Raw genomic sequence first — 18,993 nt, forward strand, 5'->3', positions numbered from 1 at the left:
CCTTCAGCAATAGAAATGGCAAAGAGAAAATATATACCATACATATGTCAACGGCTTTTCCCCCCTTACATAGGGGGTAGCCAAAAAGAAAAAGGCATAGAAACCACTCCCAACCATTCCATTCCCTACATATTCCACTCCCCTCCCTCTTATCTTGGCACCTCATGGATGATGGGTCATCCCTTCATCCTGTCCACTGCCCTGGGTCAGAAGCAGTGTCGCAAGACACAGCACATCCACAGCAGGGCTGCTTCATAAATTTGGCAACCCCCCCTCTCCGTCCCCTCAGGCAGAAAAGGAGAAGATGGGGAGAAATCCCTTCGGGCTGTATTAAAAAAAATTCTCATACATACTTCCTCACCCTCCATCCCCCACCCACTCCCCCTCATGCATCACAGCATCATCCATACAAAACCTTTCTCCATTCACCCCTATCTTCTGTCCTCTTCCGTCCTTCCTCAACAGACATTCCTCTCTTTTGTAATGCCCCTTTCACCCCATCCATCCATCTCATCCTAGGATGCCCCTTCATATTCACAAAAGAAAATAAAAGCAGTCACTGAATAAACTAAATACACGAAGCTTACTCTGCTTACCTTATACTGTACTCCTACCTTTGGAGTACAGTAACAGACTACTGTTTTGATTCTAAATTACTAGAACACTACACTTTATCTTATACCTGTAACTGTATAGCACTATACGTATACAATTACAAAAACACAAACACAATCACTTGTCACTGTTCAAAGATATAAACTTCACAGGGAGTAATAAACTTAGGAAGAGGTATTCGCTAGCTGGTGTCTCAGCAGCAAATGAGTTCACTAGCTGAAGTCTCGGAGTAGAGTGAGTTCTAGCTGTTGTTCTTCCCTCTCAGACTATCGTTCGCCAAAACTCTTCACATGATAAAAGTTAAGAAAGGGAGGTACCTAAGTCCCTTACTCCAACACAATTATTCACCTTCTATAACATTTACGGAAACAATGTGGTGGCGTCTTCCTCCACCCCATCATAACAAAAGTGGTGGAGACTTAGAAGTGGTCAAGGGAAAGAAGTAATAGAGACAGACAGACATACAATCAGACAGAGGGAATAAATAAATCATATATGGCTCTGCTCCATAGATGCATTCCAGCAAAGTCTGCATATAATTGTTTAGTCAATACTTCTGTACAATTAAAATCACTTTTAATTTCTATTATCCCTCAACTGTGCTACACTCATTAAATCTCTCCTTGACTACCTCTATGAATCCATCCCTTCAGTACGATGTAGTCTCCATAGATGTAAATATTAGATACTGGCACTGAAATCTAAATATAAATACCCCTTCATTCATAGGGCAAGCCAGGTACAAAGGAACACAAAGGAGAGGGCTGTGCTTACACATTAATTGAAAGTGAGTGTGAACAGTGGAAATGGTTAAGAACTATTGACTTAATTGAAGTGTATGAACTCACAATGCAGAGAAATAAGTTAGATTGTAGTTGATTTTCATTTCATCTAAGCATTTAAGTGTCAATTGTATTTGAACTTATAACATGAATAGGTAGTTTGTTCCAAACATTTACAACAGTGTAAAAATAAATAAATAAATAAATAAAAATAAATAAATACATAATAAAAAATAAATAAAATGAAATAATAATAACAATAATTCATTGGTGTTTGGTCTTATAGATTATTTTGTAGCCTTCATTCAAAGCAAAAATTAGCTTCTAATCATGTGTCCTGATAATTTGGGGATATGCTATAATTCTTACCTTCAGAGCTCTATTTTCTTGAATAAAACTGAGCCTCTTGCCTGAACCAGATTCTTCATTTCGTACAAGCTCAAATTTCCACAGCTTTACCATGCGGTCACTTCCACCAGAGACAAATCCTCGCTATGGATATAAAAAGATAAATACATACATATATAATATACCAAAGGCTTTTTCTCTTACAAGCGAGGTAGCCCCCCCCCCCCAAAAAAAAGGCATAAAATCCACTCCCCCCATTCCATCCCCAACATATTCCACTCCCTTCTACCCTCTTCCTTCCCTCTTATCTTGGCACCTCCTGGATGACAGGTCATCCCTGCATCTTGTCCACTGCCCTGGGTCAGAAGCAGTGTCACATGACACATCACATCCACAGCAAGGCTGCTTCATTAATCAGCAACCACCCCTCTCCAACCCCTCATGCAGAAAAGGAGAAGATGGGGGAAAAATCCCTTCGGGCAGTGTCAATTCATTTCTCACACATATTCTCTCACCACCTATCCCCCACCCACTCCCCCTCATGTATCACAGCATCATCCATACACAACCCTTCTTCTCCATTCACCCCTATCTTCTTTCCTTTCCCGTTTTTCCTCAACAGACATTCCCCACTTTCCCAATGCCCCTTTTACCCCCATCCATCCATCTCATTCTATGGCAACCCCTCATGTTCACTCCTTCCACCTCTGCCTTCAACACCTCTTTTACTAGTACTTCTTCACTCATTCTTTCCATGTGTCCAAACCATCCCAATACTCTTTCATCCACCCTATCTCCCAACTCCCTTACCACCCCTGTTCTCCTCCTCACCTCCTCATTTCTCACTCTATCTAGCCTAGTAACCCCTATCATACTTCTCAGACACCTCATCTCAAATACATTCAAACTCCTTCTCTCTTCCTCTCTTATGTTCCATGTTTCTGCCCAATACAGTGCTGTTAGCACAACCACTCCTTCATACAATCTCCTCTTAGCATCCATTCCCAAATGTCTATTCCTCATTTCACTTTTTAATCCACCAAGGCATTTATTCACTTCTCTCAATCTACATTCTACCTCCACCTCCACTCCTCTCTTTCCTGCCACTTTTGCACCCAAGTATCTAAAACTATCCATTTCCTCCAGTCTCTCTCCCTTAATACTCACTTCCATTCTGCTGCCACTTTCACCCCTTGTACATCTCATCACCTTACTTTTACCCATATTTATCTTCAACTTCCTTTCACACACTTTCCCAAACCCTGTCACTAACTTCCTCAATTCCTCCTCTGATCCTGCTACAAGCGCAGTGTCGTCCGCAAACAACAGCTGGCTCACCTCCCACTTTTCTCCATTTTCTTTAATCATCTCCAATCCCTGACCCACCATCCTTGCATTTACCTCTCGCACCACCCCATCCATGTATAAGTTGAACAGCCAGGGTGACATAGCACATCCCTGACAAAGTCCCACCTTTACCTCAAACCACTCACTCTCTCCATTTCTAATCCTAACAAGCTGTGCTACTCTTGTAAAAACTCTTGACTGCTCTTAAAAGTTTTTCTCCCATCCCATATATCTGCAATACCACCCACAGTACTTTCCTGTCTACCTTGTCATAAGCCTTTTTCAGATCCATAAAAGCCAAAAAAACATCCTTACCTTTTCCTACAGCTTTCTCACATATCTGTCTTACCACAAAAATTTGATCTACGCAACCTCTACCTGTCCTAAATCCACATTATTCCTCACCAATTACTCCCTCTGTTCCTCTCCTAATCCTCTCAATCAAAACCCTCCCATAAGCCTTCCCAACTACACTTAACAAACCGAACCGTCTGAAACTACTACACTCAAACTTGTCACCTTTTCCCTTGTAAAGTGGAACTATACAGGCACTCTTCCAGTCTTCTGGCATTCTGCCCTCTCTTAAACATCCGACCTATATATGGACCAAAAGGTCTCCTGTCAGCATGTTCCACCTTTGTAATCCTTTGTAAATAACCTCACAATCCAGTCCAACATCACCATACCTCCTTTTTTCAGACATTCTGCATGACATCCATCTAACCCAGATGCCTTATCTGCTCTCATCATCTTAACAGCTGCCTTTACTTCATCTCTCTTTATTTCTTCTCCATTTTCCTCACTTATCACAGTCATTTTCTCAGCGCTTCCCACAGCAACTACCTTTCCCTCCCTATCCTCCTTCACATTTAGCAACTCCCTAAAATACTATGCCCATCTTCCTCTTACTGCCTTCTCTTCCATTATCATCTCTCCATATGCACCTTTTACCTTTTCTTCTCTATTTGATTTGCCTCCTCTTCCTCTCTTAATTTCTTTCCAAAACATCTTTTTATTACTTTCAAAATTTTCTGTCACACTCTTACCCTATTTCACATCTGCTCTCCTCTCTGCCTCCTTTATTTTATGCTTTACTTCTCTTCTCTTTTCTTTGTACCTCTAATATGATTCCCTCATCCTATTTTGTAACCAATCATCCCACCACTCACTACCCTTCCTTCTATTTCCTCCCATCCTCCTTGTTCCACACACCATCTTTGCACACTTTGTGACTCCCTTCTTGAACCATCCCCACTCCTCCTCCACTCCTAGTTCTACTCTGTCCTTTACTCCCTCCCACTCCTCTCTCAACTTCTTGAACTCCTTGTCCTTTTCTTTCTCATTTAAGCAGTTCACTTTAAGCACGTCCCTACCTTCTGTCCTTTTCCTCTTTCTCCATCTATCCTCCACTCTCAACTTACCTTCCACCAAAATATGATCTGATACCCACTCTCTCCCCCTCCCTTGGAACATGTATGTCCTTAACTCTTCCTACTATACTCCTGGTTACCACTATATAGTCCATTAATGCTCTATCCACCACCCTTCCATCCACCACCCTCTCCATGTGTACTTATGTTTGACTTTCTTCCTAAACACTGTATTTGCTATCATCAACTCTCTAGACACATCACCATCAACTCTACACTGCAAATTTTTCCTGGAACTCCACATTTCTCAACCACTCCATCTATTGGTTCATTTCCTACCCTACCACTACATTGACATTTCTCCCTAAACCCTTTATGCACTCATTTAAATCCATCCAAAAAGCCTCCCTTTCCTCTAAACTCTTTTCACTATCAGGCCCATTAGCACTTACAAAAACCCACATTTCCCTTCCCAGTTTCGCCTTCATCCACATTAATCTTGAAGAAACCTGGTTCCACTCCAATACATGCTCACATATCTCTTCATTTACTAGTATAGCCACCCCTTCTCTCCCTTTTCCTCTCTTCACTCCTTAGATCCTCCCAACTACACTCCCAAACTCACACTCTCCCCTTCCTCTCAACTTAAAGTTTCACTCGATGCCAACACATCATCTTTCTTCTAACAAACATACTGCCTATCTCTTTCCTTTTATTCTCATCTGTACCACATCCACGCACATTAAAAGATCCAAACCTTAGGGTACTGGTTGGAAAACTCCTAGACCCTTTTATGCCTTTACTTCTTAAAAATGTCTCCTTTGGGGCTACAGGGAGAAGGATGCCTAGTCCTATCCCCATCCTGTTTTTTGTCACCTACAACCCAAGGAGGAAGACTTGGTGGCAGTATTCTTTTACTACACCACAGGGTTAGGCAAAAAAAGGAAATGAATATCTAGAGAAATATTACAGGACAGTATCAAGGGGGTGGGTGGACAGCATAAACAGACAAAATGATGTGTGGCTCTGTTACATAGGGGCACCCCATATAGACCCTAAAGTATCAGCTGCATGCTACTTAGCTAGATAAACATGAAGCCAATACCCCAGACAGGGTTAAGATAATATAAGATACAGGAGGCAAAAAGGAGAGCAGATGTAAAATGGGGGAAGAGTATGACAGAAATTTTTGAAAGTAATAAAAAGATGTTTTGGAAGGAAATTAAGAGAGGAAGGGGTGGCTAATCAAGTACAGAAGAAAAGGTAAAAGGTCCTGATAGAGAGATGATAATAAAAGATGCGGGAGTATGAGGAAGATGGGCAGAGTATTTTATACATACATACATATACCAAGGCCCCTTCCCCCTTACAAGGGAGGTAGCCAAAAAGGAAAAGGCATAAAATCATTTCCACCCATTCCATCCCTGAATACACTCCACACCCTTCCACCTTCCCTCTTATCCGAGCACCTCCTTGATGATGGGTCATCCCTGCACCTTGTCCACTGCCCTGGGTCACAAGCAGTGTCGCAAGACACAGCACATCCACAGCAAGGCCGCTTCATTAAATCGGCGACCCCCCCCTCTCCATCCCCCCATTGTATAAAAGGAGAAGACAGGGAGAAATCCCTTCGGGCTGCGTCAAATTTTGTTCACACATACTACCTCACCCCCCATCCCCCCGCCCATTCCACCTCATGCAATCACATCATCATCCATATACAACCATTCTCCATTCACCCGTCTTCTGTCCTCTCCCATCCTTCCTCAACAGACATTCCCCTCTTTCCCAAAGCACCCTTCACCCCATCCATCCACCTCATCCTAGGACGTCCCCTCATGCTCACTCCCTCCACATCTGCCTTCCATACCTCTTTTACTAGTCTTTCTTCACTCATTCTTTCCATGTGTCCAAACCATCCTAATATTCTTTCATCAACTCTATCTCCCAGCTCCTTTTCCACCCCAGTTCTCCTCCTCATCTCCTCATTTCTCACTCTATCTAGCCTAGTAACCCCCATCATACTTCTCAGAAACCTCATCTCAAACACATTCAAACTCCTTCTCTCTTCTCTTATGTTCCATGTTTCTGCCTCCATACAGTGCTGTTGGCACAATCACTCCTTCATACAGTCTCCTCTTAGCATCCATTCCCAAATGTCTATTCCTCATTACACTCTTTAATCCACCAAGGCATTTACTCGCTTCTCTCAATCTACATTCTACCTCCACCTTCACTCCACCTTTTCCTGCCACATTTACACCCAAGTATCTAAAACTATCCACTTCCTCCAGTCGATCTCCCTTAATGCTCACTTCCAGTCTACTGCCACTTACACCCCTTGTACATCTCATCACCTTACTTTTACCCACACTTATCTTTAGCTTTCTTCTATCACATACTCTCCCAAACTCTGTCACCAACTTCCTCAATCCCTCCTCTGATCCTGCCACAAGCGCAGTGTCGTCTGCAAACAACAGCTGGCTCACCTCCCACTTTTCTCCATTTTCTTTAACCATCTCCAATCCCTTGCCCACTACCCTTGCATTTACCTCTCACACTACCCCATCCATGTATAAGTTGAACAGCCAGGGCGACATAACGCATCCTTGACAAAGTCCCACCTTTACCTCGAACCACTCACTCTCTCCATTTCCAATCCTGACACAAGCTCTACTACTCTCATAAAAACTCTTGACAGCTCCCAGCTTTCCTCCTATCCCATATATCTGCATAACCTCCCAGAGTGCCTTTCTGTCTACCCTATCATAAGCCTTTTCCAGATCCATAAAAGCCCAAAAAACATCCTTCCCCTTTCCTATAGCTTTCTCACATATCTGTCTTACCACAAAGATCTGATCTACACAACCTCTACCAGTCCTAGATCCACACTGTTCCTCACCAATTACTCCTTCTGTTCCTCTCCTAATCCTCTCAATCAAGATCCTCCCATAAGCCTTCCCAACTACACTTTACAAGCTAATCCCTCTGAAACTACTACATTCACACTTGTCCCCTTTTCCCTTGTAAAGAGGAACTTTACAGGCATTCCTCCAGTCCTCCGGGACTCTACCCTCTCTCCAGCAAACATTAAATAACCTCACCAACCAGTCCACCATCACTGTACCTCCCTTTTTCAGACATTCTGCATGGCATCCATCCAGACCAGGTGCCTTACCTGCTTTCACATCTTAACAACTGCCTTTACCTCATCCTTCCTTATTTCTCCTCCATTCTCCTCACTCACCACTCTCATTTTCTTAGCATTTCCCACTGCAGCTATCTTTCCCTCCCTATCCTCCTTCACATTTAGCAACTCCCTAAAATATTCTGCCCATCTTCCCCTTACTGCCTTCTCTTCCATTATCATCTCTCCATCTGCACCTTTTACCTTTTCTTCTCTACTTGATTCGCCTCCTCTTCCTCTCTTAATTTCTTTCCAAAACATCTTTTTATTACTTTCAAAATTTTCTGTCATACTCTTACCCCATTTCACATCTGCTCTCCTCTTTGCATCATTTACCTTTTGCTTTACTTCTCTTTTCTTTTCTTTGTATCTCTCATATCCCTCGTCCTATTTTGTAACAAATCTGTGAAAGCTCGCTTCTTCTCTTCTACAACCTTCTTTGTTCCCTCATCCCACCATTCACCCCTTTCTTCTATTTCCCCCTGTCCTTCTTGTTCGACACACCATCTTTGCACACTTTATGACTCCCTCCTTGAACCATCCCCATTCCTCCTCCACACCCAGCTCTACTCTATCCTTTACTCCCTCCCACTCCTCCTTCAGCTTCTTTTCGTACTCCTTCTCCTTTTCCTTTTCATTCAAAGAGTTCACTCTAAGCACCTCCCTACCTTTTGTCCCTTTCCTCTTTCTCCATCTATCCTCCACTCTCAACTTACCTTCCACCAAAAAATTATCTGATATTCCCCCACCCTCTCCCCTTAGCACATGTACATCCTTAACTCTTCCTATCATAATCCTATTTACCACTACATAATCCATTAGCGCTCTATCTACCACCCTTCCCTCCACCACCCTCTCCCATGTGTACTTATGCTTGACTTTCTTCCGAAACACTGTATTTGCTATCATCAACTCTCTAGACACATTTCCACCATCAACTCTCCACTACAATTCTTTCCTGGAACTCCACATTTCCCAACCACTCCATCAATTGGACCATTTCCTACCCTAGCATTAACCACTTCAGTACGGGACTTAAATCTCGCGGGCAGCAGCCAATGCCAGCCGTATGACGTAACGTAATAATATTCGCATCATAAAATATAGTCGCCGCTTATATCGATCGTTCTCTCTTTCACCCGCGAATTTTGAAAACCACAGAGAATGGGATTCAGGGCGCATTTGGGAGAATGTAAAAACACAGGGGCGACTACAATAAATATAATCAAGACGCCGATATGGCAGCGTCGCGAATCCACTTGCTCCTCATGACGCCTACGTGTGCGGCACCGTATGGAAGGGGTTAAGGTCTCCCAGTACTATTACATTGACATTTCTTCCTAAATCCTCTATGCACTCATTTAAATCTATCCAAAAGGCCTCCCTTTCTTCTACACTCTTCTCACTGCCAGGCCCATATGCACTTACAAAGACCCACATCTCCTTTCCCAGTTTCACTTTCATCCACATTATCCTTGAGGAAACCTCCTTCCACTCCACTACACGTTTACCTATCTCTTCACTTACTAGAATAGCCACCCCTTTCCTCCCTCGCCCTCTCTTCACTCCTGATAACCTCCCACTTACACTCCCAAACTTACACTCACCCTTCCCTTTCAACTTAGTTTCACTCAAAGCCAACACATCCATCTTTCTTCTCACAAACATACTACCTATCTCTTCCCTTTTACTCTCATCTGTACCACATCCACGCACATTAAAAGACCCAAACCTTAGGGTGCTGGTCCGAAAACTCCCAGACCCTCTTATGCCTTTTCTTTTTCGTTTAGGAATGTCCCCTGTGGGGCTACATGGAGAAGGATGTCTAGTCCCAATCCCCGTCCCTTTCTTCTCGCCTCTTACGATCCAAGTGGAAATACTTGGTGGCACTATTCTTTTCCCCCAGAGGAGGATAGGGGATGGGTGGATAAGGTGGGGGGCACTGGACAAAAGATGGTGGCGAATGAGGGGTGTGGGGGAGAGGTGAGAAAGGATGAAGGGAAAGCTGTTAATAAAATGATAAGAGTAGGCAAGGTATCTGGATTAGATAGGTGTGTGTGTGGAGTGTCTGAAAAGGGGAGGTGCAGTGATGGTGGGCTGGCTGGTGGGGTTGTTTGGTGTGTGTATGGGGGATGTGGAGTGATGGAGGACAGGAGTGCCTGTATAGTTCCACTTTACAGGGGAAAAGGGGACAAATGTGAGTGTGGTAGTCTCAGAGGAATCAGTTTGTCAAGTAGTTGGGAAGGCTTATGGGAGGATTTTGATTGAGAAGCTTGGGAGGGGGACAGAGGGGTTTGGGAAGTGTAGGGGTTGTGTGGATCATGTTTTTGTGGTGGAATGGATATGTGAGATAGCTTTTGCAAGAGGTGGGGATTTTTTTTTTGGCCTTTGTAAATTTGGAAAAGGCTTATGATCAGGTAGACAGGAGGGCACTTTGGGAGGTTTTGCAGATGTGTGGGATAAGAAGGGAGTTGTTAGGGGCAATGAAGAGTTCTTACAAGAGTAGTGGAGCCTGTGTTAGAATTGGAAATGGAGACAGCAAGTGGTTTGAGATGGAGGTGGGACTTCACCAGAGATGCATCATGTCGCTGTGGCTGTTCAATATGCATATTGATGGGATGGCGTGGGAGGTATATGCGAGGATAATGAGCAGGGGATTGGAGATGGTTAAAGAGGATGGTGAGAGGTGGGAGGTGGAACAGTTGTTGTTTGCTGATGACACTGTGCTTGTGGCAGGATCAGAGGAGGGATTGAGAAAATTGGTGGCAGAGTTTGGGAGGGTGTGCAGGGGGGCGGGGAGAGGGTTGAAGGTGGGTCTGGGTGGGGATAGGGTGATGAGATGTGCAAGAAAGGATGGCAGTATTTTGGAAATGAGTATTAAAGGAGAGAGGCTGGAGGAAGTGGACTACTTTAGATACTTGGGGGCACATGTGGTGGGAGGGGGAAGGGTGGAGGTGGATTGTAGATTGAGAGAACTGGGTGGATGCCTTGGGAGATTAGTGAAGGAGGTGTGAAAGGCAGAGGTGGATACAGTGAATGAGAGGGCAACCTGGGACAGGACGAATGGATTGGGTAAAAGAGGCACTGGGAAAGAGGGGGATGTCTGTTAAGGCAAGAGGGGAGAGGGTGGAGGATGGGGGTGGGTGGAGTGGTTATGTATAGATGATGTTGTGATGCATGGGAGGTGGGGGGATGGGGAGTTAGAGAGTGGGTAAGTGTGAATGACATTTTGATATAGCCCAAAAGGATTTCTCCCCATCTTCAATGTTTCTACATGACAGGACGGAGCGCGAGGTTGCCGATTAAACATAGTGGCCTTGTCTTTACCTAGTTGTATTGTACGGAAAGGGAGCTATGCTTGTGGTGACCCATCTTTGTATTTCTCAACATCAAGTTTTTTCTTAAAATCTTGAATAGTGTTTGCACACACTGTTTCTTTGTCTAATTTGTTCCAAGTATCTATCACTCTGTGTGGGAAGCTATTTTTTTTTTTCAGATCTCTTCTGTAATCTTTTTTTTTTTTTCGTGTCCTCTTGTTTTTCCATTGTCCATTTCAATAAGTCATTCTTATCTAAGATTTCCATTCCCTTCATAATTCTATAGATAGTAAGTCTCCTCTTTCCCTTTTTTGTTCCAAAGTTGGTAATTCTAATTTGGACAGTCTTTGTTCATATGTCATTTTGGAAAAAGCTGGTGGATGTGCTGTGTCTTACTATATTGCTTCTGGCCCAGGGCAGTGGGTGAGATGCAGGGATGACCCGTCACCCAGAAGGAGCCAAGATAAGATGGAGGGAAGGGTGGTGAATGTGAGTGGAGTGTGTGGGATGACATGAGTGGGGGAGTGGAATTATGCCTTTTGACTTTGGCTACCTCCCTTGTAAGGGGGGAAAACCCCTAGATATATGTATGTGAATGTATAAGTGTGTTTTGAAGTACAGACGCTCCTCTACTTACGTTCATTCGTTTTACGTTTTTTCGATTTTACGTTTGAACTGACTGTAAAAAAAAAGTTGTAAAAAAACTTTTTTGAGTGAATTTTTTAGTTTAGCGCGCTCTCCGTAGTTCAAACGATACTTGCGCATGATGCTGCGTCCATTGTTTACATTGCACAAACGACAAACTGAACATGCCTTGCCTCCTCCTCCTCCACCATCTCAATTTATGTTGCTTGAATTTAATTTATTTGAAATTAATGTTATTATTTTACAATGTTATGTGTATAATTAATGATTTAGGGGTGTTTTATAAGATACGGTAATAGAATTTACGGATGTATAGTACAGTAACAACTTACATTCGGCCGTTCGGAACGTAACTAAAACGTAAGTTGAGGACCGTCTGTACAGTGTGTACAAATAAACAGCGTATCTATAAACAACAAAGGCAAATATCCCCATTTTCTCAAGGTACTTTTTCAAACAAAAAAGTGAAAAAAAAAATCAAAGATCCATGAAAATATCATTTTCTACTTACTTTACATGAAAATTAGTCCCATACTCCTAAAATTTGGACATTTATTACCTATGGGCAGCACATTTGATGGACATTTGACAATTTAGTTTTAAGTAACCAAAGGGTTAAGCTGGTGTGAAGCTGAATCCACCTGCAACATACTAACCCCATCATGGGTGAGAGCAATGGACCTAATTCCAGCATCTGTTTGGCCTTCCTGTAAGTCATGGGCTGCAATGTCTTCAAGCATCAACGATGAACCAAGGTCAAAAAGCTGCAGCCGACCTGATCGTGTCCCTATGAGTGCATGTCGATCGCCTGGCACTAGTACCAGGGACATAGCAAAGTCACACACTGTTGTCAGTACAGCCTGGTTGTCTGCTCTGAAATGGTTGGGATTTAAATAGAAATGGTTATGCCATAATTCAATATTCACTCATATATACATACATACAATATATATATATATATATACACAGTAGCCTCGAAAAGTTTGGGGGCAAAATTATAGGCGCCCCAACTTTCCCCTAAACTCAAAACATGCGAAAAATACAACTTTCCACCCAAACTTTTCGCTATTTTTCAATGCTAGCGTTTGTACCCGTATTTAGCCGAGACAATACACACTATTTGGCAACTCTGTTTAGGCGCACTCGATGTCACATGGAGTCAGATTCTAAACATCTCTCACGGAGAGTAGTCTTTTTTTTGCGGTGGTCTCTGTTTTTGTGCCTTGATATCTCCGTAATGGGAAGTGGTAAAGAGCTGGAAAGAGACACAGTTGTTACAATCATAACCCTCTATAAGGAGGGTTATAAGTGTAAAGATATTGCTACTTGTGTGGGAATTGGAGTGCGTCAAGTGCAAAAGTGGACCAAGAAATTTCGAGACGAAGGAAGTGACATCATTCGTACTCCAAAGCATCGCTCTGGTCGGCCAAGGAAGATATCAAATCGTACTTCTACGGTTCTAACTGCCTCCTACGGTTATTATTTTTCGCATGTTTTGAGTTTAGGGGAAAGTTGGGGCGCCTATAATTTTGCGCCCAAACTTTTCGCGGCCACTGTGTATATATATATATATATATATATATTTTTTTTTTTATTATTATTATTTTTTTTTTTAAGTAATAAAAAGATGTTTTGGAAAGAAATTAAGAGAGGAAGAGGAGGTGAATCAAGTAGAGAAGAAAAGGTAAAAGGTGCAGATGGAGAGATGATAATGGAAGAGAAGGCAGTAAGGGGAAGATGGGCAGAATATTTTAGGGAGTTGCTAAATGTGAAGGAGGATAGGGAGGGAAAGATAGCTGCAGTGGGAAATGCTAAGAAAATGACCGTGATGAGTGAGGAAAATGGAGGAGAAATAAGGAAGGATGAAGTGAAAGCAGTTGTTAAGATGATGAAAGCAGGTAAGGCACCTGGTCTGGATTAATGCCATGCAGAATGTCTAAAAAAAGGAGGTACAGTGATGGTGGACTGGCTGGTGAGGTTATTTAATGTTTGCTGGAGTGCCAGAGGATTGGAGGAGTGCCTGTATAGTTTCTCTTTACAAGGGGAAAGGGGACAAGTGTGAATGTAGTAGCTTCAGAGGGATTAGCTTGTTGAGTGTAGTTGGGAAGGCTTATGGGAGGATCTTGATTGAGAGGATTAGGAGAGGAACAGAAGGAGTAATTGGTGAGGAACAGTGTGGATTTAGGACGGGTAGAGGTTGTGTAGATCAGATCTTTGTGGTAAGACAGATATGTGAGAAAGCTATAGGAAAGGGGAAGGATGTTTTTTTGGCTTTTATGGATCTGGAAAAAGCTTACGACGGGGTAGACAGAAGGGCACTGTGGGAGGTTATGCAGATATATGGGATAGGAGAAAAGCTTCTAGGAGCTGTCAAGAGTTTTTATGAGAGTAGTAGAGCTTGTGTCAGGATTAGAAATGGAGAGAGTGAGTGGTTTGAGGTAAAGGTAGGACTTTGTCAAGGATGCGTTATGTCGCCCTGGCTCTTCAACTTATACATAGATGGGGTAGTGAGAGAGGTAAATGCAAGGGTAGAGGGTCAGGGATTGGAGATGGTTAAAGAAAATGGAGAAAGGTGGGAGGCGAGCCAGCTGTTGTTTGCGGACGACACTGCGCTTGTGACAGGATCGGAGGAGGGATTAAGGAAGTTGGTGACAGAGTTTGAGAGAGTATGTGATAGAAGAAAGCTGAAGATAAATGTGGGTAAAAGTAAGGTGATGAGATGTACAAGGGGTGAAAGTGGCAGCAGAATGGAAGTGAGCATTAAGGGAGAGCGACTGAAGGAAGTGGATAGTTTTAGATACTTGGGTGCAAATGTGGCAGGAAAAGGTGGAGTGAAGGTGGAGGTAGAATGTAGATTGAGAGAAGCGAGTAAATGCCTTGGTGGATTAAAAAGTGTAATGAAGAATAGAAATTTGGGAATGGATGCTAAGAGGAGACTGTATGAAGGAGTGATTGTGCCAATAGCACTGTATGGGGCAGAAACATGGAACATAAGAGAGGAAGAGAGAAGGAGTTTGAATGTGTTTGAGATGAGGTGTCTGAGAAGTATGATGGGGGTTACTAGGCTAGATAGAGTGAGAAATGAGTAGATGAGGAGGAGAACAGGGGTGGAAAGGGAGTTAGGAGATAGGGTTGATGAAAGAGTATTAGAATGGTTTGAACATATGGAAAGAATGAGTGAAGAAAGATTAGTAAAAGAGGTATGGAAGGCAGAGAGAGTGAACGTGATTTGACGTCCTAGGATGAGGTGGATGGATGGGGTGAAGGGGGCTTTGGGGAAGAGGGGAATGTCTGTTGAGGAAGGACGGGAGAGGACAGAAGACAGGGGTGAATGGAGAATGGTTGTATATGGATGATGTTGTGATGCATGAGGTGGAATGGGCAGGGGGATGGGGGGTGAGGTAGTATGTGTGAGCAAAATTTGACGCAGCCCGAAGGGATTTCTCCCTGTCTTCTCCTTTTATGCATGGGGGGACGGAGAGGGAGGTTGCCGATTTAATGAAGCAGCCTTGCTGTGGATGTGCTGTGTCTTGCGACACTGCTTCTGATCCAGGGCAGTGGACAAGGTGCAGGGATGACCCGTCATCCAGGAGGTGCTAAGATAAGAGGGAGGGTGGAGGGGTGTGGAGTGTATTCAGGGATGGAATGGGTGGAAATGATTTTATGCCTTTTCCTTTTTGGCTACCTCCCTTGTAAGGGGGAAAATCCTTGGTATATGTATGTATGTATGTATGTGTATATATATATATATGTATACATATTTATATATATACATATTTATATATATATATATATATATATATATTTGGGAGAGTGTGTGATAGAAGAAAGCTGAAGATAAATGTGGATAAAAGTAAGGTGATGAGATGTACAAGGGGTGAAAGTGGCAGTAATCTGGAAGTGAGCATTAAGGGAGAGCAACTGGAGGAAGTGGATAGTTTTAGATATTTGGGTGCAAATGTGGCAGGAAAAGGTGGAGTGAAGGTGGAGGTAGAATGTAGATTGAGAGAAGCGAGTAAATGCCTTGGTTTAAAAAGTGTAATGAGGAATAGGAATCTGGGAATGGATGCTAAGAGGAGACTGTATGAAGGAGTGATTGTGCCAACAGCACTGTATGGAGCAGAAACATGGAACATGAGAGAGGAAGAGAGAAGGAACTTGAATGTGTTTGAGATGAAGTGTCTGAGAAGTATGATGGGGGTTACTAGGTTAGATAGAGTGAGAAATGAGGAAGTGAGGAGGAGAACAGGGGTGGAAAGGGAGCTGGGAGATGGGGTGGATGAAAGAGTATTGAGATGGTTTGGACACTTGGAAAGAATGAGTGAAGAAAGACTGGTAAAAAAGGTGTGGAAGGAGTGAACGTGGGGGGACGTCCTGGGGTGAGATGGATGGATGGGGTGAAGGGGGCTTTGGGGAAGAGGGGAATGTCTGTTGAGGGGGGACGGGAGAGGACAGAAGACAGGGGTGAATGGAGAATGATTGTATATGTAAAATGTTGTGATGCATGACGTGGATTGGACGGGGGAATGGGGGTGAGGTAGTGTTTGTGTGTGTGTGTGAGAATTTTTTTTTGACGCAGCCCGAAGGGATTTCTCCCCGTCCTCTCCTTTATATGGGGGGACGGAGAGGGGGGGTCGCCGATTTAATGAAGCGGCCTTGCTGTGGATGTGCTGTGTCCTGCGACACTGCTTCTGACCCAGGGCAGTGGGCAGGGTGCAGGGATGACCCGTCATCTAGGAGGTGCTAAGATGGGAGGGAGGGTGGAGGGGTGTGGAGTGTTTTCGGGGATGAAATGGGTGGGAATGTTTTTGTGCCTTGTCCTTTTTGGCTACCCCCTTGGTAAGGGGGAAAAAAGCCTTGGTATATGTATGTATATATACATACATTTTAACAACCACAATGCACTTTAATTCTAAGCCATCAACATCAGGAGGCCCAATGGAGGCCACAACAGAAATTGAAATGTTGATGCCTTAGAATTAAAGTGCATTGTGGTTGTTAAAATGTATCTCTAATCACTGGGACCCATTCAGTGTTGTACATATATGTATATATATATATTTATATATATATACATATATATATACATATATATATATACATATATATATACATATATATATATATATACTGCTAAGAATTGGAAAGAATGAGTGAAGAAAAATTAGAAAAAGAATTGTGGAAAGCAGAGGTGGATGGAGTGAACTTAAGGGGCCAACTGAGGATGAGATGGATGGATGGATGGATGGATGGGGTGAAAGGAGTTTTGAGCAAGAGGTGAATGTTTGTTGGGCAAGGATGGGAGAGGGCAAGGGATAGGGGTGAGTGGAGAATGGCTGTGTATGAATGGTATTTTGATGCAACCTGAAGGGATCTTCAGTCTTCTCTCTTTTCTATATCTGTTGAGAGGGAAGTGGTTCTGTGTGGATGATATTTTGATGCAGCCCAAAGGGATTTCTCCTCATCTTCTCTATTTTCCACAAAAGGGAAAGAAGCAGCCTTCCTGTAGATGTGCTGTGTTTTGCTGCTTTGCTTCTGACTCAGGCAGTGGGCAGGACACCAGGATTCTTCATCCATGAGGAACTAAGATGAGAGGGAAACAGGGGTGGTGAATGGGAATGGAATGGGTGTGTGCCCTTGACTTCGCTATTTCACTTATATGGGAAGAAAAAGCCCTTGGTGTGTATTTACCTAGTTGTATTTTACGGGAAGGGGAGCTATGCTCGTGGGGTCCCGTTTTCATATCTCATTTTATCTAAACTATTTTTAAATTCATGTATTGTTTTTGCACACACCACTTTCTCATCTAACTTGTTCCAACTGTCTATTACTCTGTGAGGAAAGCTGTTCTTTTTCAAGTCTCTTCTATAGCTGTCTTTTTTTATTTTCTTTCCATGTCCTCTTGTATTTCTGTCATCCCATTTTATCAGATTCTCTCTGTCAGTAATTTCTATGCCTTTCATGATTCTGTAAATAGCTATCAAATCTCCTCTCTCTCTTCTTTGCTCTAGTGTCTGTAGTTCAAGTTTTTCTAGTCTCTCTTCATATGATAGTTTTGAGAGTGTTGGTGCCAGTTTTGTAATTGCTCTTTGTATTCTTTCAAGTTTTTTTATACATTTTTTTGTACTTGGTGACCATATCATTGCTGCATATTCCAATCTTGGTCTTATCAGGGTGATTAGGATTTTCTTCACCATTTCTTCATCCAGGTATGTAAATGCAACTTTGATTGTTCTTATTAAATTATAAGTTTCTCCAAAAATCTTATTTATATGTTTCTCAGGTGACATATTATTCATAACAATGACTCCCAGTTCCTTCTCATTTTCTACTTTTTTTTATTCCTTCTTCTCCCAAATTATATGCTCCTGTTATTCTGTTTTTGCTTTTTCCAAATTCCATTATACTACACTTTTTTGTATTGAACTCCATCTCCCACTTCCTACTCCATTCCTGTACTATATTTAGATCTCTCTGTAGTGATTCACAATCTTCTTCAGTTTTCACTCTTTTCAGTAGTTTTGCATCATCTGCAAAGAAGCTCATATAGCTTTCTATTCCTTCATCCATATCATTAATATATATAGCAAACATTATTGGGGCCAGAACTGTTCCCTGCGGAACACCGCTTATTACTTCATCTCATTTTGAGTGCTGGTTTCTTATCACTACTCTCATTTTTCTTTCTTGCAAAAAGTCTTCCATCCAATTTAGTAGTTTTCCCTGTATTCCTCCTTCAGTTTCTAATTTCTTAAGCAACTTTATGTGGAACTTTGTCAAAAGCTTTCTTTAGGTCTAGAAATGCACAGTCCGCCCATCCATCTCTTTCTTGTATTATATCTATTAGCCTTGAATAGAAACATATTAAATTGGTGACGCATGATCGTCCTTGTCTGAATCCAAATTGCCTTGGATTTAACACTTTGTTTTTTTCTAAATATTTTACCCATCTACTTTTGATAATTCTTTCACAAATATTTGCTATTGTACTTGTTAGAGAGACTGGTCTATAGTTTGTAGGTTCTTCTTTATTTCCTCCTTTATATATAGGTACTATATTTGCTTTTTTCCAATCTTCTGGAACTTTTCCTTCTTTTAAGGAACTGTTTAGTATGCTATGTATTTTGTCTGCCAGTTCATTCCTGCATTCTTTCAGAATCCAGTTTGCTATATCATCTGGTCCATGCGATTTTCTGACATCAAGATTACTCAAGTGTGTCAATATTTCATTCTTTGTTACTTCTATTTCTTCCATGGAGGGACTTTCTCTTTCCATTCAATCTCTTCAGGTTGTATGTTCTCCCTTGTAAACACTGATTTAAAATGTTTGTTCATAATTTCCGCCATTTCCATTTCCTCAGTGTATTCAACTCCCTCTTGTC

The 18,993-nt window shown here is 42.4% G+C and overlaps 1 protein-coding gene across 1 annotated transcript in view; it reads right to left on the reverse strand.

The window, feature by feature from the left end:
- Positions 1-18,993, reverse strand: part of LOC143038870 (WD repeat-containing protein 3) — a 100,427-nt gene that overhangs the window by 23,599 nt on the left and 57,835 nt on the right. The window contains exons 11-12 of the mRNA XM_076208522.1: positions 12,268-12,484; positions 1,767-1,889 (exon numbers count right to left, since the gene is read on the reverse strand). Coding sequence (XP_076064637.1) covers positions 1,767-1,889; positions 12,268-12,484 — 340 coding nt within the window. The remainder of the gene's footprint in view (positions 1-1,766; positions 1,890-12,267; positions 12,485-18,993) is intronic.

Source organism: Oratosquilla oratoria, chromosome 25 (genome assembly GCF_046742065.1).
Source record: "Oratosquilla oratoria isolate Oo_2021 chromosome 25, ASM4674206v1, whole genome shotgun sequence".
Taxonomy (NCBI): domain Eukaryota; kingdom Metazoa; phylum Arthropoda; class Malacostraca; order Stomatopoda; family Squillidae; genus Oratosquilla; species Oratosquilla oratoria.